The sequence below is a fragment of the Dermacentor albipictus genome, chromosome 3 (assembly GCF_038994185.2).
Source record: "Dermacentor albipictus isolate Rhodes 1998 colony chromosome 3, USDA_Dalb.pri_finalv2, whole genome shotgun sequence".
Taxonomy (NCBI): Eukaryota; Metazoa; Arthropoda; class Arachnida; order Ixodida; family Ixodidae; genus Dermacentor; species Dermacentor albipictus.
The window spans coordinates 171,845,338-171,866,704 of record NC_091823.1 but is presented as its reverse complement, the minus strand read 5'-3'; the positions used below and the strand labels follow the sequence as shown (position 1 = coordinate 171,866,704).

Genomic DNA, 21,367 nt, shown 5'->3' with positions numbered 1-21,367 from the left:
CGTTGGTTGCGAAATATAAAAGAATGCAAGCACAATGTTACGGTACCTTCGGGCAGAGGTTACGTGCACTGAGTCTAGTGCTATGACCTGCTTCTGAACAGAATAGTTTTAATTCTTAGTCATGGCAGCTGCAGGGCCAGACAGCAAAATCATCGTATGCAATGACCATGAGGCAAAAGTCAATTTCTCCACTACAAATTATGCACTACTGCCCGGCTGCAGATTGATAATGTGAAAGCCCATAAATTGTTATTACGAGTAGTTGTCACAGTGTGCACATCGTGTTCTGTGCACTATGAAATAAGCCTAGCTTTCAGCATGAAGGGTTAATAGATTTTAGACATTCCTAAAATATTGGTTTCAGGGTCTTGCAGAAAGCATTCTAGAAAATTGGCGCTAGGCAATTTCTTTTTTTCTCTCGTCAAATTGGGGTCACAGTATTGGTTGATGACTGTACTTTTGGCAAATAAAGTTTGGCCATTCCACTTCCATCTACTATTCCAGACAGAGTGATCTTCATTGACTTCGAATATGCTGACAACAACTACCAGGCATTAGATATTGGAAACCACTTTTGTGAATTTGGAGGTAAGTTTCCGTTTTCTTCGTTGAACATTTTTCTCTTCACATGCGATATACCTTTATAATGTTTATCACAAAGTGAAACTTCAGTCACAAATAGAGTCTTATGCTTTGCTTGGTGAAGAATGAAACAAAGAAGCAAAAATTAATGGGTTTTATGAGGAATGCGGTAGTGGGGGACTCCGGAATACTTTGGACCACCTGTGGTTCTTTAACGTGCACCTCAATCTAAGTACCCGGGTGTTTTTGCATTTCACCCCCATCTAAATGCGGTCGCTGTGGCCGGGATTTGATCCCGCGACCTCGTGCTTGGCAGCTCAGTGCCATAGCCACTACGCATAGAAAGAAGAAGCAATGTAGTCAGCAGCCAAGCCTTACAATGTTGCCTTAACTAAACATAAGTTGTGCTGTGAGTTGTGAAAATTAACCCTGTGTGCAAACTCCAGTATACAGCCACTAATTGTACCTGTTGCTTCAACCTATTAGGTACCACACATCCTGTCCAATTCAGCTCATGAATTACTGTGACAACCAAGATGACAGGAACAATAATAATACCGCACTAACTCATGGTGCAAATAAAGGTTGTTTGTTAAAAAAAAACATATTTTGTTCAGTTTTAAGACAACCCAGTTTTCCTGAAATAAATCTGAAGTTACGTAGTCCAGTCCCCACTGGTTAAGCATCACATTGAATGTTGGTGTAAAGTATACACTGCGGTGTATGCATTGCTGTTATCAAATCTGATTCCCTAAGATAAGATATCAATTCTGACTCTTTTCATACTGTGTTCAGAATTTCCTAATCTTGCTTGGAAAAACAGTGTGGCAGACATTTGGGTGGCATTTTGACTGTTGCTTTAGCAGACCAGCCTGAGCTTTTGAAAAGCAGTTCTGGTTCGTTGTCATTTCGTTGTGCCACGCATTTCAGGTGTGGAGCATTTCGACAGCTCCCTCTATCCAGATCGCAAGTTCCAGCTCGATTGGCTGCAGCACTACCTGGATGAGTGGCACAGGCTGGCAGGCCGTGGTGAGAGCGCCTCCACCCACGATGTTGAGGTCCTCTACGTCCAAGTGAATAAGTTTGCCCTGGTGAGTGAACGAATGTTCAGAATGGGCCACAATGGTGGCCGTGGGGGATGTGTTCACAGCCTTTGTATTTAGCAGCCAGCCGCACATTACTCACCAATACGAGTACTTTGGGCTCGGTTGGTCTGTGATACTGGGAAATTGTGTAGTGCTGCAAGGACGAAGACAGATAGTAGTAGTGACACAAGATAAGCACTAACTTCCTGCTCATAATTATGAGGAATGCACACATTCTTATAGAGGAGCCACTACACATGGGAAGATCGCGTTATGCCTTGTCAGAGGTGACACTCGCATGCGACAATGCAAGAAGGCTATCGTATCCAGTAAAACCTCACCAATTTGGATTTCACAGGACAGAAAAAAAATGTCCGAATTAACCGAATGTTGCATTATCGAGGGTACCAAGAAAACAATAAACAAATGCTTACCGTGTCAACATGCTTTTATTTACTGAATGAATGAGCTGGTCACTGTCCATTGCGATGTAGCCGGTGCTTTTCATCCTTGAAAGCTTGTCAAAATGAAACTACTGTTTGTCGCAACTGCTGTGGGTGAAACCGCGGCCACTGTCGACGCAATCGTGGATGGCGACCATTCGGTTCTGAAGGCATGCGGCCAACGCACACATTGAGCCGAAATGATGCCACAACTGCCATGGACGAAACCGCGGCTGCTATCGCTGCGATCATGTATGGTAACTATGCAGTCATGAAGGCACGCGGCCAGCACGGGGTTCTGCAAGCCGGTAAATGCAGGAATAAAGGCTTTAGAGGCATAACTAGGCACGAAGCTTTCTGGCATTGCTGTCATTCACGTATGATATACCCTGATGACTATGGCAATGCAGACTCTGCCGCTTCATTTTGGTGGACGCTGACACCATTTTTGCTGTTTTACGTCGCACATTTGCGGCACTCTGACGCCCGCTGAGCTTTGAGCTTATCCGAGTTAACCGATGTGTGGCCATATACGTCAGAATTAACGAGAGTTTCATTGCATTAAACAATGCATGCGCCTGCCAGGACCAAAGGACGAGTCTGAATTATCCAATTTTCGGAATTAAGAAGGGTCGAATTAACAAAGTTTTACTGTATTGCTGTGTATTAATCGACTCCGAATATAAGTCAACCCCCCAACTTTCGACCTCCAGGTCGGAAAAAAGAAAGAAAGATGTACGCAATAAATTTTTTTTAAGTGCCGCATTCACAAAAAATTTATTTATTGGGCTTCTACAAGCATTTTCGATGTTTGCGCCGTTGTGCAAACAATTTTCGAGTCGCTGTCGTGATTGAGCACTTTACAAAAAGCTTCATGCTCCATGTTGTCAGCGGACCATACCACGCATTGCACACCCACTTCACATGCCCATTGGTGACTGGCGCTTATTGTCCTGTTCCAACCACTCATTGTAGAGTGCTCCTCTCCGATCCTTAAATGGCTTGCTTAATTCCATGTCGAAAGGCTAAAGAACGTGAGTCAAACAGCCTGGGATAGTTGCCAACTGACACTCCATGTTGACCACGGCTCTCTTGACGCGTTCCGTGATGTGGCCGTGGAATAAGTCCAGTACTACCAACATGCTTTTTAGTTTTAGGACACTGCCTGGGTGCCGGAGCCAGACGAGGCGGAACCATTCTAGGACCGTCTCCTCAGTAAAAAAACCCTTTTTGTTCACGCAAACGATCACTTTTGGGGAAATTTCTCTTTGGGCATCATTTTGCATTTGAACACTATGAAAGGAGGAAGTTTGTGGCCATCGATAGTGCAGCACAGCATTACCGTAAATCGGTTGTGCTCATTGCCCGTCGTCATTAGGCGTGCTGGCTGCTGACCTTTCACTGCAACAGTCCGCTTGCTTGGCATGTCGAGCCAGAAGACGTCTGACCGGCGTTACCGATCTGGCAGAGTGTGATGGCGTGCTGTGCCTTAAGCTCACCGATGAACTCTTCTTAAGAAGGCTTCTTTCTTCTCACTGTAAGCATCGGGCAGCTTCTGGCAAATGGTGGCACGCCTGAAACTTGGCCCGTTCGGCTACATAAAGTTCATCACCCACTTTTCCGAAACTTTTAACCCATTGAGGGTCGATGCCGTAAATATACGGCGCCGCGAACAGGTCCGAAAATGGTCGATGCCGTATATTTACGGCCCCGTCTGTACGTTTAAAACGCGCGCTAATTTCCTAACTTTTTCTTGCCTGGCATGTGGTGCTACTATGTGGGAATACATGAAATTTTTTTCTCGCGTCTCTCTCTTTCAGTTTTCGTTCTATACTTTTTTCTTGCTCCGGCGCGTCTGCTACCGCTCGCGCATTGGCGCGCTCGCGGGCGCGCGGCGGTTAGTTTCGGTTTTGTTCCGCACGCTGTTTCGGCTTCTTTTGCTCGCAAAACTGATGGCTATTTCGTTCTTGTCACTCAAAGGGTGACCGCCTGTTACCCGCTCGGTTGTTGCTCACAGGGGTCCGCATACGAAGGATGCCGCCGTGCATGCGTTTCCTTTTTTGGCCCTTTATTCCGAAGTTGCCTCCCACGTCTGCTCAGGGAAGCAGTACCCAGAGGAGGTGCCATGTCTGCGCCAACACCACTCGGCAGCAAAAACATCGCGAGGACAGACTGATCCCTCAGGACCTAAATAAAGTCCTTCATACCATACAAGGTACATGCGCGCTGAGTGCAACAAACCGCTCTGCGTGGAGCCATGCTTCAAGAAATACCACACGCTGAAGAAGTATTAGTGCAAAAGGAACATTTGAGACTTGCAAAAAATTTTCGCGTGCGCATTCTTCTTGTGTATTTTTCTCGTGTGCACATTGTGTATAACAATGCGCCAATTTTTTGAAAATCTTATAACTTTATTTGCTATTTTTATTGTTTTTCTTGAATAAACAGTCCATATATGCCAACACCAAACATTTTTTTCTCACTTAACGGTCACCCTAGAAAAATTACAGTAATTTTTTTCGAAATAGCTCCTTCTGAAGAATTTAAATGTGCAATAAAAAAAATCGACCCTGAGTGGTCGCATGTGGCGAAAAAAATCGACCCTCAAAGGGTTAACTCGTTGCAGGCGATTTTCAATTCATGCGCGACACTGTGAGCCTTCACCTTAATGTCCTCGTAGAAAACGCTCAGGCCTTTGTCCTGCTGTTCTTTCACTCAATTTTCTACAACTTCTTCATTGGAAGAATAGTTGCCCTCCTTTGGGACCCGGAAGGACTTTCATGATCCTGCGCATGCAAAAAGCTTGACCCATTGTTACCGCCAACTTCGTATGCATTTTTCCAAAACGCCATAATGATGCTCTGCTGTTAAGTTGTTGGTTGATTTGGTGTGAAAAATGACCTTCCGCTTAAATGCCGCACTGTAATTGTGCCAACGAGTTGGTGCCAATTTGGTGTCGTCCTGCTAGACATTTCACAATGTGATGCGGACATAGCATCATTACACAAACATCAGCTGAGTGCTTGCTGAGGTACGGCTGGAGGTTCACTCTGTGCCACCCAGTGGCAAGCCAAGTCAGTTTCATTGCTGCAGCTGCTCTTGGTCAAGTGGCACACACCATTCTGGCATACGACGACATCACATGGATGGACGCGGCATTTTCTCCAACTTGCAGTTAGAGCAAGTTTCGTGAGCAAGCAAAGCCCGTGCAGCAGTAAGCGATAACGAAATTACTGCTATTGAGATGCGACCGTGCCAGCAGAGCAGGGCCCGGTGAAAGCAAAACCTTTCTACCACTCGCATTGTTCTCAACGGTAGCGTCAAGAAATTTTTTTATCCATAAATCGAACAGAAAAGCACAAGTAGCATTTATTGAATGTGTAAAACAACCTTTTATTTATTATTGCTGATATAGTGCGAGTATAGAATATGTATATGTACGGTAAACATCGTATGCCAAGGCTTCTCTGAGATTTTTTTTCTCTGTGGGAAAGCCTGCAAGAGCGAGTCGGCAAGGAGCAAGGATGGGGGCTCGATGCGTGCTCGATGCGTGCTGTCCTCTTGTGAGCCCAGTGTTGGAGATCATGTGATCAAATGTGTACTCGGGGGGAAGAGGCGAGGGCAGGCGAGGATGCGTCTACTCCTCTACCACAGCCGTAGCTACGCATGGCTGTCCATGCAGCTCAGTGCATATCCAAGCCACTCGCAATATCTTGGAGGTAATCTGTGGCAGGTGCAAAGCCTGGGTGAACCTTATGGCTGGTCGCTTCACATGCAATGTCGTCCCACGTACCTAGTGTTGAAGGCTGCATAATCTCAAATGTTTGACACACGCTGAAGTGAGAAGCAGCTCGAAGTGTTCGCTCTCCGATGCCGGTGCTCTTCCATCGTGCCAGCACTGTCACAGTGAGCGTTTGTGATCATCGAATAAGATCTGTTCATGTTTTTCTCTCTGTATGTTTGTGTGTGTGTGTATGTGTGCGTGAGAGAGCGAGAGAGATGCCATGCTTGTTAGTTTAATTTGTAGTACACAAACGGCAACTGCAATTTATATGGTTAATAAAACTACGAACCTTACTTTGTTTATATCTAATAGTTGTCTGTCAATATCAATGCTTCACCTTTTGGGCAGAACTGCAACTTTCTTTCCGTTTCTTTTTCTTCATTTGAAAATACATGTTTTTCCCAATATATGTATATATATATTAACTTTCACCAGCTTCTTTCAGTAGATGGTTCGTTGCATCCACCTTACCTTTCTTTTTTTCTTTTTGTGTGTGGCAAGTGCCTGATTGGCTAATTTTGTCAATGCCGAAATGTGCTGTATAACTACACATCCTGCTATTCAACAGTGCAGTTGCATCTAATATAGAGAATAACAAAGTTTTCAAGAAGCAATCTATACGAAGGGACCAATGTCATATAGGGATGCGACTATACAGGAATTACAATGCATTTGGTATTTGCAAAAAAAAAATGAATTAGCTTATTTGTAACATTTTGCAAGTGGTTCCGAGCTCCAAAAATAAGGCACCACAGATATGACAAGGTACCATATTTACACGATTGTAAGTCAACTCAAATGTAAGCCAACCCCTCATATCGCGTGTGACAGCGAAACAAAAAAGAGCATACCCAAGGGTGCATACAATAACGAAAATTTATTTGTAGCTGACATGGCCACTGAACTACTCATCTTCACTAGTGCTGCCATCGTCATCACTGCTGCAGTCCCACAGTGCGTTGTCATCCAGCGAAATTCCACATTTGACAAACGACCGTACCACGACATGTTGTGGGACAGCAGCCCATGCCGAATGCACCCAACCACATGCAGCCGTCAGGGAGGCTCTTTTGACAGGTCCGGTTGGCGTAAGTTCGCGGTCTTCTGACGCCAGCCACTCGTACTCACAGCGGAGCAAGTTCTTAAAAGGCGAAGATCCAGGCTTGTTTCATGACCGTGTCACACTTCACTGGCAGGGACTGATCACGCATTTCAGCGATGTACGCCGCAAGCTTGGCCTACAGCTCCGGAAAGCGTCCAGACTTTTGCACGTGGGAAATTCCTCACTGCCGTCACAGGTGAAAATTTTGCTTCGCTGCAGTTGCCACTCTCGCACCACCTGTTCAGAAACATCGAACTTGCAGCTCGCTGCACAGTGATTTGTTTCTTTGGCGGAAAGGATGGCAGCCCTCTTGAAGGCTGCTGTGAACAAGTGCCAAATGTTTAGTGGGCCTGGAGCACTCACGATGACTGAGGAGGCAGGCTAGTAGCACGTAACCGGCAGTCAAGTCGAGCGTGTCAAACTAAGAGGTACAGGGAAGAAGAAGCATGTGAGTGGTACTATCGATACTCCCCACAAGTGCTGCCGTTCTGAGGGTGCCGCCACGGATGGAACAGCGGCACTTCCATCAACTATTGACCCCCCCCCCCCCCATGAGTACTCTGTGCACTGTAAAACTCTCAAAAATGCTGAAAAACCCTCCCGATAAGCGAACAAACGCGTGAGATAGTGAAAAGCTACGGGTAGAACCATTGAGCAAACATAAAATTGTAACTACGTTGTAGCTCCCCTGATATCTCATTGGTCTCGCTTTTTTAGTGGTGCCATGTTTTGGTTTTGATTGTAAGTCGACCCCCCCCCCCACATGAAATTTTCAAATTAAAAAAAAATATGTCAACTTACAATCATATAAATATGGTACATATGACCCCATTTGCCATCAACAAACTTTCCTGCAATACATCCAACACTGCAAGAATCCGAACCAGGGCTATACCACTCCCCTTCCATTTCCTATCTTGTGTCTCATTTTCATTGCAAGGCACACAAAAGGGATGCAATAAGAAAAATTATGCAAATCTCATGCATTGTGGGAATTGGTGTTCGCAAAGCTTTGATGAGAAAGCAAGACAAAATGGCACATTACAACAAGAGACGTGCTGCAGTTGACGAACAATCCCTCAGCCCCCATGGTTGACTTTACAGACCAACCGAAAATTCTATTCGACATTAAGATGTGTGGCATCATGGGACACGATGTGTTTGACCTTGTAGGAATGCACCACAGTGTCACAGTACGACGGGAGAGGTGCAGCGAATTTCGTCGATGAAGATGTCCTGTAACGTGCTTTTTTATTGTCAGCTAAAAGAAGTGTGCGCCCACATTTTATAAGTAAATTGTGCCAGTGAGGCTTACCTAGCATGCCAAATGTCTGAAAGCACTGACTTGCAGAAGGGAATTTTGTAAAGGTGTTTTATTCCGCCATTTTATGCGTGGATTCGTGATCTAGGGCCTCTGTGCTCAGGGAACAAAGTTTGAAACCAACCATCAGAAATTTAAGTTCATATATATATGAACTTACAATTCTGATGGCTGGTTATATACACAGTTAAACCTCAATATAACGAAGTAGTTAAATCGGCAATTTGCTTTTTTATATATCGAAATTTCTTTGTATTGAAATTTGACCTTTTATGTAAATTACATGGAAAGGGGCAGCAGAATTTTCTGAATTATCGGGCAATAAAAAAATCTCATTTGAATGAAAAAACAATTGATATTGTAGAATTCAGGAGTCAATGACGAATGATACGACTTCATGCCATGTCGATGTATCTTCACATCGGCGGCACAAATTAAGCAAAGCCAGCCGTGCTTTTGCATGCACTCTGCCCCCGCAGCTGATAATGTCACCCGCACTGGGACAGCACTATCATGAAAAGCACCGGCAGCAGGGTGCAAATGCTTCGTCTGCCTCTCACTCTAACAGTTCACCGAAACTCTAGATTACGCAACCTCCGATACTAAATGCGCGGGAAGACAGACCTATGTGATGCCACTCCATCTCAGCAGGGCCACTCTTAACACACGCGGCAGAGAACCTATAAAGCAGGGTTCACGACTGCGTACGCGCTTGGCCACGCTTACAGCCATGCAAAGCCACAGCCGAGCCGTGTGCCTTCTTACAACCCCTACCCCCCTTGCACATCCTTCATTGTGTTACCGAGAGCTCGCTCCCCCCTCCCTCCCCCACTTTCCCTTTGCTTGCATGGGAAGGTGGCACCATCTTCCGTGTCTCTCCCTCGCACACTTTCACTCATACCTAAAACACAAAGTGCACAGTGAGCGCGATAGGATCTTAACGCAATTGGACTTTACACGGAAGATGATGCGGCTCCACTTTGGTGGTCGCTCTTGTCACGCCAGTGCAATTTGAGAGGTGCGTTTGCAAGCAGCCACTTGTAATTCACTCATTTGACCATCTGTGTCTGCGGAAGTTTCCATTTATTGTCTCCGCATTCCTCTGCTGCCGGAAGCAAAATTTCATTATATTGAAATTCCATACAAACACAGTTCGCTATATTCGCTATATAGAGGTTCTAAATATATGGTGTTCTATGGACAAGGAGTTATGAAAAGTTTGATACTTTGTTATAGCGAGAATTTCATTATATTTATATTGAAGATCCTTATATCGAGGTTTAGGTGTGGTTTATATATATATATATATATATATATATATATATATGTAAACTATATTTATTTATGGCAACAGTTTCAAGAGTGAAATTCTCTTCGTCAGGGCAGTTTCAAAGTGCATGTGATCTTGGCATAGTGCCTATGCTGTGGCAACTCCCCTCACCCTTGAGCACATCCTTGGGCACTTTTGGTGCACTTCTGCACTGGAGGCCGCTATGAAAACTTGAACGCGTCACATAAATGTTTCGGCCCAATGTTCACGTCAGCATGTACAGGTGCATGTGTCAAGGTCACCCTCAAGGTCGCATAAATTGCCACAAAAACATGTATACATACAAACTGCAAAGTGAGAGTAAGAGGAAAAGAAAGCTATCACTTCAAGAAGTGAGGATTGCATAGGCTGCAGGTGACTGACCATGCTAGGCTCCTTGGATCAAAGTGCACACAGGTTCACAGCCAGAAACCAGTCGCCTTCTTAGCTCTGGTAAATTTGTTGCAGTCTCCTCAGTTAAAACCAAGTTCCCAAAGAAAAAAAAAAAAACGTCTGCATAAAGCTTTCATTTTTCTTTTTTTGTTAAAACTGAAAACACTGAGCCCTAGCTATATCCCATAGAGAAATGGTATACAGCTTGCATAAGATGATGACTGCCGTGTCTTAGGAGATGGTGTGCGGGTCAACGATGCTCACTTTTCCTGTGCAAGCAATTGTGAAGCACCTGAATTTTTGTTTTAAAAAAGCAGGAAATTGCTTGGATGCTAAGCGCCTGGTTTATTTCTCATATTTGCTATATACTATGTTGCTAGATATTCTGCCTCTAAGAATTTTGTCCTTCTGATGACCTAAGCCTCGCATCTTTCTGGTAAACTTAATAAGGTTAGATAATAAAAGTGCAGAACTGACAGGCTTAGAAATTTTTTTTGCCATGCACAACTTAGATAGAGTTGCTCACCATACTGTGTTGCCACCACTACTTCTAACAAATGTCTTTTCCTCATTGCCAAAATTTGTTTTGTTTTCTTGTGTTTAAATTCCAGCATTTGATGGATGTTGTTTAGTGTGACATGTGTCTTTTTTTTTCTTCTTTGAAGTCCACTATTTGATGCGATATGGTTTTTAAAATTCCAGTATTAAAAATTGCTTTTGATGTGCATGTACTACCTGTACATGTCCTATAATTCCATATTGTGCAGTGTGTAAGCCCCCCCCCCCCCTCCTCCCCCATAATGCCTTGTTGGTACTAAGGCTTCTGTGACAACTAAATAAACAGAGGGTAGATGCAGGTATGTGTGGCCAATCGAGCCACACTTTTGCAGCTTCTCTTATTGTCTACTTTTATTTTGCATAGCACTGTGTCCACTGCTTTCTTTTTTTTTGGTGGAGGAGACTGTTCATACATGAATTTTCTCTGTCCCTTTCCAGGCCTCATGCATGCTCTGGTGCCTGTGGGCGCTCATTCAGTCTGCGCATTCCACCATCAAGTTTGACTTCCTCCAGTGAGTGACTTTTTGTCTGTAGTTTTATGCTCTCCTGTTGCGCTGTGACACGTTTGTGCCCATGCCTGTGCAGTTGCCAACTAATAATTCAGACTTGGCGAGGACTGCCTAAAAGTCCAAACAATCGAGATTCCGAAATAATGGATCCCTTAAGGAATAAGTCTTTAATCAACAAGCGGCCAGAAAAGCTTGGCATCACATTCCTGTACACGTACACCTGTAAATGCTTGCGTGTAACCTGGCCAGTCCATTTCAGCCGTTATCTTGCTGTCGCTACAGATAGTTGAAAGTACAATCAATGTATGCACCAAATTTTCATCTGCTAGAAACCTAAACGGACGTCAGCCGTGCTCCGATAGCCAAATTGTTTTTTTTTTTTTTCAGCTGTCACTGTGTGGCACCTTGTTGGTTTGTAACCAACAAGGTACAGACATCTAAGGTGGAGTTGGCGCCAGATTAAAACCGCTTAATGATTCTTAGCAACAAAAATTTGTAATAGCAGCCAAAGAAGCCACCTGGCACCGTGTTGTTATTCACACATCGAGGAACAAATAATGTAAATGCAGAAAGTACAAAACGAGCCACAATTGTAGCTGCTACAACTTGTAAGGTAGGCTTGGCTTATCTCGTGGCATCGCTATTTTCAGTTTTTAAATGTAACCGATGACATGTTATAAAAAATAATAAGCGCTTTCTACTAGACTCTGTGGCAGAAATTAAATACATGTGATCGTGCTGGCGGAGTCTGAATTGTCGAACGGCACAGTGTAATGTGCTTCGAAATTTCAATCATTCTAATACCTTTTGTCTGTGAGGCGAGTAGCAGTGCTATGAAGCCGTCCGAATAATTAGATGGCAACCGTATCCATTTTCAAAAGTGGCATCCAATTTGATTGATTTGTGGGGTTTAAAATCCCAGAGTTACACAGGCTCAGCGGGGTCCTGGATTAATTTTGACAACGTCGGTTTCTTTGATGTGCACACCTAGATCTTCACAGCTATTCAGAACATGAGGGTGTTTGCATTCTGCCCCCGTTAGAAGGCGGTTGATCTCCGGGACATGATAGCCACTGAGAAGGTTACATTTAACTGTGGCAGCACCAATAAATAAAATTTGGAAGGACATGTGGGTACCACATCTTTGTGCGATCTAGTGCCACGAAAAACATTAGGCACCAAGTAGGGGTTGCCTTTAAGTGGTTCAATGTTGCTCCATGCTGTGATGCCACAGCACACTTCAGTGGAGAACAGCAGTTATTATTTGAACATGCAGAAAAGATATATGCACTCTTGTAAAAAATGCTGAATTGGCTAGCACAAAAGTAGACACAGGGCACAAAAGGACGACAAGGACAAGCGCAAGTGCTTGTCGCCCTTTTGTGCCCCGTCTCTACTTTTGTGCTAGCCAATTCAGCAATGTAATACCAATTAGCCTGGTCTCACACCCTGTTTCAGTTCATATCTTGTAAAAACTCGGTTTCAAGCTGCAAGTCTCTTCTGCAAAACAAAACGTTCAGAGCCCTTCCACTATGTGAAGGTGGAAAACCAGCAAAGCTGTATTGCTCAATAGCTATATTAAGTTCTATATGGTGGTTATGCTGTATTGGTCAAATAAAGACACAAACACATAACTTTGTTAGTTTCTTTTTTATTTTATTTTATTATTATCATTATTATTTATACATATACACTGACATTTCGACAATCATCATCATGGACTAGCCATTTGGGCAACACCATCGCTCCGGCGCATTGTTTTTGTCAACAGCATAACTTTGTTGCTTGTGTCATCTCCTTTTTTTTAATTTGCTTTCATTTTTTGTGTATATTCCTAATTTCTTTATTTCTCTTTATTTTTTTCTTTCTTTTCTGTTGCTTTTACATATAAAGTAAAAAAAAAAGTTCGCTGTAAAAACCTTTTTTGCACGGCTCGTGGTCAGTCAAACATCTACCCACAGTTGTCTGTTCTTTTGCAAAAGTTAGCATGCACAGTGCGGGTGTAGACAGATCCTGCATTTTGGCTGTACGTCGTCTGCTTTACTTTCCCTAGGTTTGCCATGGAGCGGCTTGACATGTACAAGAGGCATAAGGCCGAGTTCTTGGACATGACTTTGCCACCCTCCTAGGAGTGGCCACCCAGGCGGAAGTGCCCGCTGCCACCGATGGAATTCACCCGCCACGCGACCTCCGGACCTACCTCGGCTACCGCAGGGAACGAGCACGATCCAGTCTTGTTTGTGGCCGGCCGCCGTGCACCGCTGCTCGTCGAGGGTGCCTTCGCTCGGGGCTCGTGCATGTTTGAACAGTTCATTCACTGCGGAGGCATTGTGTGTTTCCTTCAGTCTGCAATGATGAGCAAAGAGTGTATCAGATATTTTTGCTACATCTCATTTGTATTTTAAGTTTTCTCGCGTGAGTTGTCTTTCTTCAGACTGGCTTTTTCCAGTGCCTTACGCAAGCCACGTGTCGCGTGTCTTGCTACCGGCTACGAGTACTTGTTTTATGATAGAGACATGTGGTGAAGCCATATAACTCTTCAACCAAATGTCGTGGCCTTCCACACTTTTGCGTGTTTGTTGCAGCTTTGTGAGTTTGTAGAGGCTGATACCTCCTTTTCTTTGCACTTGAGCCATTTTTGGCAGCCAGGCTGTCAGACTTACAGAAAAAAATTGGACAGTCGACTTGTACTGCTGGGAGTCAGTCATTTACTTTACTCGTGATCGGTGCAGCACGGTAAGATGCTAGTCAGAGCTGTAGTTGTCTTTGAATAGTCCTTCCGTGCAATTAAAAGGAAAAAAGAAGCTTGGCAGTTTGACCTGTGCTAACTACTGCAGCAAAAACAAACAAAATATAAAGATGTTGTGTTGTTTGAGATCTCACATTGAAGCAGTGTCTCTGCCAGCTGGTTAGTCAAGCTAATGAGTCAGTGCGTGGGGATTTGAAGACTCTTTTGGAGAATTTTCTGTCATGAGCATGAAAACCAAAGTTAATTCTTGACCCCCCCCCCCGAAATTTGTAGTTACCTATCTTAGAGGTGGCAATGTCAGCTAACCAAATAAAGTGGGGGAAAAAAGATGTCTCTGTAAGAGATATCTTTGGAGCTAGCCAAATTACCTGGGGGAAAAAAATTGTCTTGAATGTCATATGTCAAAGATTAGGCTATATTCTTTTCTCACCCGTACTTCAGCATAAATTTAAAAGGCAATGAGCTGGCAGTTTCAGGAACTGGTCAGTCACTGGGCAGTTGAGCTGTTAGACATATGTAAATCTCTATGGCCATATGCGAAGCCATATGTGCAGAGACAGCTATTATTGATAACTGTGATTTCCAGAGATTTCTGTTTACGAATGTTGTTTGGTGAGAATAATGTTACTGTGACCAAAGTCGTAAAACTGTACCTATGCTACATCACATCATATATTCAGCAATATGAGTTGCATCAAAATCTCAGGAGGCCGTCTTTTTTTTCCTTTTCTCCAAGAAATGATAGAAATACTACCTCTGCTTATTTCAGAAAAGCTATGTACCACATATTTTGGTGTACGAGAGTCGTCCAAACAATCTATAACTTTTTTTTTTGTTATGCAGCAAGTTGGATGTTGGTGCGTCTTGAATAAACATCGATGAGCACGTCCCGGGTACTACCGACAGAAAACTGCTTAGATTGTATGACTGTGTTACTTTGTGTTTACACATGGTAATATGCACGGTGATCATGCTTTCTTTTTCTTTGCTTGGCTGAGACGGCCAAGTTTGAGGAGGAGCAAATTTGTTAGGAATTTAGTTCAAATCTTTAAAGCTACATTATGGAGATGCATTAGTGTTAAAAACGCCACTCGCGCATTTATCTTAAGGGAAGACGGGAATGAGAAAATGCAGCAAACACCAACACAGGAATCCCATATTTCCATTAAAGGCAAAGCGCTTCAAGGAAGATTGTCGAGGTGTTTATCTATCAGCTCTGTAAATATCACTGGGCGCAAACTTTTTCTAGAAGTCAGCATGAAATCCAGCTGGAGCTGATGAAAGTTCCCATAGCAGTGAAGCACTGTCCTCACTCAATGCAGTTCGGCAGTACTTGTGTGAAAGGAAATGGATTTTTCTAATTTCTAGATCAGTGCGAACAGTTTATAATTTTAAGTTTACAAGCTTTCTGGACAGACCTCGTATATATTTCAGAACATTTAAAAAGAAAAGGAAGTTGGAATAAAATAAAATAAGCATCTTACAACTGTATAACAAAACATAATGCTGGCAGGTATTTTCGCAGAACTACAGAAAAGAAAAAGAAACTAATAAAACTATAAAGGAATATTACACTGCCAGGTGTTGTTGCAGACCCACAAGAATAAAAAACAAGAAATGAACTAGCTACGCCAAACTACACTAAACTGTGACTGCAGGAAAAAGTGAAAAAGCTTGCCTTAAACATTTGCACAAATATTGGGAGTGTGCATGAGCTATATCTTTTTGTTGCCAAACTACTTCCTAAGACGCAGTTTAGCTTCTATAGCATGCACGTGCCGTTTGTGCAGTTTCAGGTTGCCTGCAGTATGTTATCGGAAGCATTGCAATGACAACTCAGGGTGAACACGCATGCTGTCGATGCACGTCGATTGACGTAGCAGTGGTACCAGACGCGGCAGACCAACCCTGTGGGCGAGAAAAACTTCCTTTATTCGTCATTTTGACGTTTGCATCATTGTTGGACGCATTCGCTGGGTGGTTAGGAGAAATTGTCGTGGTACCGAACATTCAGCACTGCTACAGTACATGTTGGTGGGCATTTTGTGGGGCAGAAAAGTACCAGCAGAAGCCGCCAATTGAAGATACAGCTTTGTGCACCAATCACGCAGTTCTTTGAAGCAGAAGCATCTTCATCGCACAATGCCTTGCACATCCAAAGCCGTGATATGCGCACTGCCTTGTCCGTGTTGTCTGGACTTTGGATGCACGAAGTGATGAAAAGAACGTAGAACAAAAGCGAAAACCGCGTTGTAAAGGTGACTATTTCTGTGTACTTTTGTAACATTTAGAAGTTGTGTGTTGTTGTGTGTAGACCGTGTGCAGTGTTTTCACAAGAAAGACACAATTTAGGTTTTGATCTCTGCGTGTGATACAGACTCAAGGATGTGGATCCTGTCACAACTTGGCACCACTGCCAGTAGATGAGCTTGTGTCGGTGACTGCAGTTTGTGTTTTGCTCTTCGACAGTTGCACTTTTCTTTTAATCGGAGCTATCGAGCTTGGCTGATGAGTGGCTAATGAGAACATTATCATGTTCAGTGTGTGTCACTGTAACGTAAAGACTTTGCGTCTGGAGTCAATGTGGTTTCCTGATGAGTTTCTTGATGATTAGCTTCTGGTGGCTGCATTGGCCTTCTTTTAAAATATCAGTTGTAGTTGTTGTATTGATCATTCTTGTTGTTATATTGTTCCTTTTATAGAATTTGTTATGGAAATGTCTTTTCTCGATTCATTTTCTTTTCATTACCACTGCTGAGCATAACAGGCTATTGCAGTTGTCTTTGGGGGGAAAACTGCGAATTTGTAGATTATGGCAACAGTGTGTTTATAGTTTAATAAACTAGTTTAATAATATAGTTTAATAAAAATAGTTTAATTCTTAGCTGTTAGAAGTTCTTTTTTTTTCATCTTTTGTATTTTGCTGAAATGACAAACTGTTTGCTATTGGTTTGGTTCTGTGCTCTAGTTGCTGGAAACACAAGAGTGCATGTAAAAGGGTGGGACAAGCAGTGTGTGATTTATACATTCCTTTACATTGAATATTTGATTGTGCGGCCCTCATTGTCCCTGCACTTCAGAGCCTGTTCTGAATTGACTTAGAAACAAGTTTGCAGTAAAAACTATTTTGTTAAATGAAGCTTTGTTTTTAATGCTAGTGCATTTTTCATATAATACAGTGTTGAAGGTAGAAAGGTAGGGACAAGATTTCAGTATTTATATTGGAATTCAGTTCACTGCACCTCTTGAGGGCTGTATACTTGATCTACCAAATAAGGAGAAAAGTTTGAACCTCTTTGATACACTCAGAATTTTTTAAGCGCAACAGAATGCATTTTGTGTAAAAAAAATTAAATAAACATGCGTGGCCCAAATCGTGTTGTGTGAGCGGGGCATTTTAAATGTTGTGCACTGTTAATGCACAAGCAGAAAATTGTGCGCACTGTAAACGTGCAAACATTGTTGTGTGTTGCTTTCGGGGCAGTAATCTGGCACAGAAGCAAATGCAAACATGGCAGTGATAATTTGGGGGGAGCGCATTGCATTTTTAATATTTTTGTAAGTCACTATTGTCAAGTGCATTGATATGACGAGCAACACCAATGTCCCAACTCCAGCAAATAAATTACAATGCAGTGACGCATTGTGATGGATGGGCATAGCACCATACAAAAGATAAAGCATTGCTAAAAGTGGTTGATCAGTAGTGCAGCAATTAGTGATCGACCCAGCCGCAGGGTTTCCTGAAAGCTCAAAGAGTGCTCATATGGCCAAGTGAGATTTTGCTGATGCCATTATTTTTATTAATCTCCCGCACTTAGCCTTTGGCCACGTGGGCTGAATGGTAAATGAAAGATGTCGCAAAAGGGGTTTGTCCTTCTTTAAGAAAAAGGATGGGCTGTGATCCTAGGTGTAGCATGGTTCAGTCTTTTTATAAAAGTTTGTGGACCTCAAGTTGTAACAAAAGGTAACCATATCGCGTCATTCATGTCATCAGAATGAGATGTGAGCACGATGTATTGCTCAACAGGCTGTTCTGTCTACTGGGTGTGCTTTGAACAGAGTGTGTTATTTAGTCAAGGATAATCATCTGTGCACGAAGGGGACTTGCTACTATGTTGTGGAGTCTATTATGATAGCAAGAACAGATACATTTCATGCTTTGTGCATTCTTTGCTTAGAACAGAGCTTGCATGGTGTGTCTTAAAGAGGCTCTGAAACTCCTTTTGTCAGCACAGCAGCTTCATAATCGCCTGAGTTGTTTTTTCTCCCCTTATGCATATGCTCTGGATGGCGCAAGAACAGACTTCAGCGCAGTACGATGTGGTCTACTCTCCCAGTTAGCGCTTCACTATCGATTATACAATGGGAAGGCCTGCAGACTACATTTGTGTGCATCCAATTTGTGTGCTGCTCAAAATGGTAGCATTAGCTGGTTTGCTGTGCTTTATTTGTATGCATGAATTCCTCACAATACACTTCCCATTAAGATAAGCATCTGCGGTTGTAATAGACTTATGATCATGCACGTGTGTTCCCTTTAAGAGTGGACCATACTGTGCATGCTACAAGCCAAGGTAGTTGCACTCTGAAGTACAAACTGTGCAACTTTTTTTTCTTCTTCTTTTTCCATTTTATTGAAATCCTTGGGAGATGTTAAGTAATACGGGTACATACGTGTGATAGCTGTGTCCTCCACACCAAATCAAAAGTTCCTTGAATAGACATCTTTGAGTCCTAAATCTTAAACCTGTTTCACATGCTGTGATTTTGCGCTGCATTTCTCGCAGTTATGCTTTTCTGCAAATGTGAGCCTTGCATTGCAGCTGCATGTGCACCAATTTCGGCAGCTGCGATTTTGCACATTTGTGAGCACCCAGTGGGAGCCTGAATTATTCTCGGCATAGGCTTGTTCAGTCCGCTTTGGTAAAAACAAAGTAAAGCAAAGCAGGAGCCGTTTTTGTAAAAAAGCTTTTCATGTTTAAAACGCGTTACTATCAAAGCCAAAAATAAGCAGGCAAGCCACAGTGGTATGTCTGATGGTCCATGTTGTTGGTTCCTGATCCATGCTACATGTGTGCAGAGGACTTAAGTACTACGCCTGATGGCACATTTGTTGCACCATTTAATTCGCAAGTACAAAATTGCGAGCAAGATTACACCATGTGAAACAGGCTTTACTTGTGTATAAGCTGGATCGGTAAGTTCACAGTGTGAAAGAAGACACCTTGGTGTGATGGAAGCAACAAACTTAGCATAGCCTTTTCAAGCCATAGCCATTGTCTTACTTTCATGTGGCTTGTACTTGGCAGCACTGTCAATCCCAGCCTGTGTCTGTTCATACAGTAGTTTTATTTTATGTAGAAATATAAGTTGATCTTCACAAGAAAGCATATTGAAGAAAATTTATATTTCTCCTAATTGTCATGGAAAATATTAGAAAAAATATTGTGGCTAATATATTACATTATCCTGTATGGTATATTCCTTTTAAAGGGATTCAGCTAGTGGTGGCTTTTTTCTTCCCAATTCAACAGAAGTGGCAAACAATTGATAACTGAGACATGGGCAGGCGATGGTGTTTCAGAGCATCCTTTTAAGGTCTAGCTGTTATTTTGCAATAGCAAAGTCGTGCTGCACCAAGATGCGTAATGCCATTTGTTGGAAGCCGTAATATACAAACGTCAGTTAAAGGTGTGAAGTTGCATTTATCACAACTGAAGCATGTTTATGGAGTGCAGAACTGCTGTGAAAGAAGCAGTTAAGCCCAAGAAAAACCAAAGAGTGCTCCAGCAAGTGTGCATAATCTCATTTAGCTAGTCACAAGTATCAAGGAGCACCATGGAAGTCTGCGGCATTTTCTGGCCACTGAAGCCACACTTCCACCAACAGACAGCTTGCCTTTTTGAAGCAGCCTTGTTGGCACCAAAGTTTTCTTTCGTTTTTCTCGGCAGTACTGGAGACTGATTAGAGTGAAGCACACACGTTTCAACTCGGAACTCTGGCTTGTTTGAGCTAGCGTAACTGTTTCAGTCATGGGCAAAAGAACAGGACAGGCATTTCCTTTAGTAGTTCGTGTTTATCGTGCTGCTTCATAAAAAGGAGCCACTCCAGGCTTTTTTTCTTTATACATATAACCAAATTCACAAGGCATCTCACATGTAACAGCACTCACTATTGGACAACGTACATGTAATAGGAATAAAGGCAACAGCGACACACACCCATGGTCCTGTCCTGCCACAAGTAACATTTGCATTGGAAAAGCTTTGCGGTCCTAAACTTTTGTTTGCCTCTTAGACTTGTCTAAGCAAATTGAAATAAATGCACCGACGGCAAGAAAGCTCAGAATGCAAAAGCGTGTCTATTGTTTGGTTGAAAACCCAGCTGAACCATTTTTGCTGATATAACCGTGAGCTGCCAAAATCTCTGGAAGCTTGAAATGCTCAGTTACGCTCTTGAATTTAGTCTAGAGAAGTTCGCATTAAGTATAATGGAGTAACATGGAAGCACAGGGCACTTTTGTTGAAACACTGCCTTGCTGTCCACATGAAGTTCTTCACATGACTTGAGCAGGCATGCTTGAGTGTCATTGTGCACCAGTCAGTGTGTCATTTATGACATCAGCTTGAACGGACCATGTCCATTGTCCACACAACCCTGGGGCTACCGTGACACAATCGTAGTAATGCTGCAGTGTTCCTACGAACACTGCAACAAGTCAATTCGGTTGAGTCTGCACAGAGCCAGTTTAGTAAATGTTGTACATCATTCTTTGCACGGAATAAATTTCCCTATAGGTTAAAAATGGCAACACCACAGTTGAGGGGACAGAGTATGTCTAGCGACTGTTCATGGTATGCATTTAAACCTCGTTGTAAGAAGTCGCATCTTACATAAAAATACCTTCGTTACATTCATTCTTCATTATTAGCATATGTTCGTTACACATTGATATCAGTGAGAAACATCTTAGATTTACTTTGTTATATCCATGTTCATTGTACTTGCTGTGTATGTACGGCACAGATGTCGGCACACCAAGGCATCACAAGTGTAATGAAGGGAGGAAACACAGGAAAAGCTAGAGACAGTCACAGTGTCAGGATATTCTGAAATCTGTGCATATATATACATACACCTTGTGATTGAGTAAAATTAGTGTTTGCTAGCTGTGCATTCTTCCCGTGTTTTGTGCACATATTCTGCATTTTTGTTGTCCAAGAAGCAGCGCTTTTCAGTCATGCATTTTTATGATAACTTTGAAAGAGATTAAGGCATGCTGCTGCTTTTGTTTTGCTCCAATTACGCAACACAGTGAAAATTTTATCTGCAATATTGGCACCCTTGATTGTCTTGTTCGCTCTGAGAAAATGAAAAAAAAAAAACACTTTTGTATGCATCCTTTGCCATCCAAAAACCAGGCTTCTGAGGTGACTGATTTTACTGCCAACTAAGTGTTCAGACAAACCAAGCGAGCAAAGATACCAGGTGCTTTGTTGTATGATGCGGACTAAAATATACATTCTTGC

At 42.8% G+C, this 21,367-nt stretch overlaps 1 protein-coding gene across 2 annotated transcripts in view; it reads left to right on the top strand.

Moving 5' to 3' along the window:
* Positions 1-16,974, top strand: part of eas (ethanolamine kinase 1) — a 50,608-nt gene extending 33,634 nt beyond the window's left edge. For both annotated transcript variants that reach the window (XM_065432061.1, XM_065432062.2), the window contains 4 exons: positions 505-588; positions 1,513-1,673; positions 11,016-11,089; positions 13,140-16,974. In XM_065432061.1, coding sequence (XP_065288133.1) covers positions 505-588; positions 1,513-1,673; positions 11,016-11,089; positions 13,140-13,215 — 395 coding nt within the window. In that variant the 3' untranslated portion in view covers positions 13,216-16,974. The remainder of the gene's footprint in view (positions 1-504; positions 589-1,512; positions 1,674-11,015; positions 11,090-13,139) is intronic.
* Positions 16,975-21,367: the final 4,393 nt, after the last annotated feature.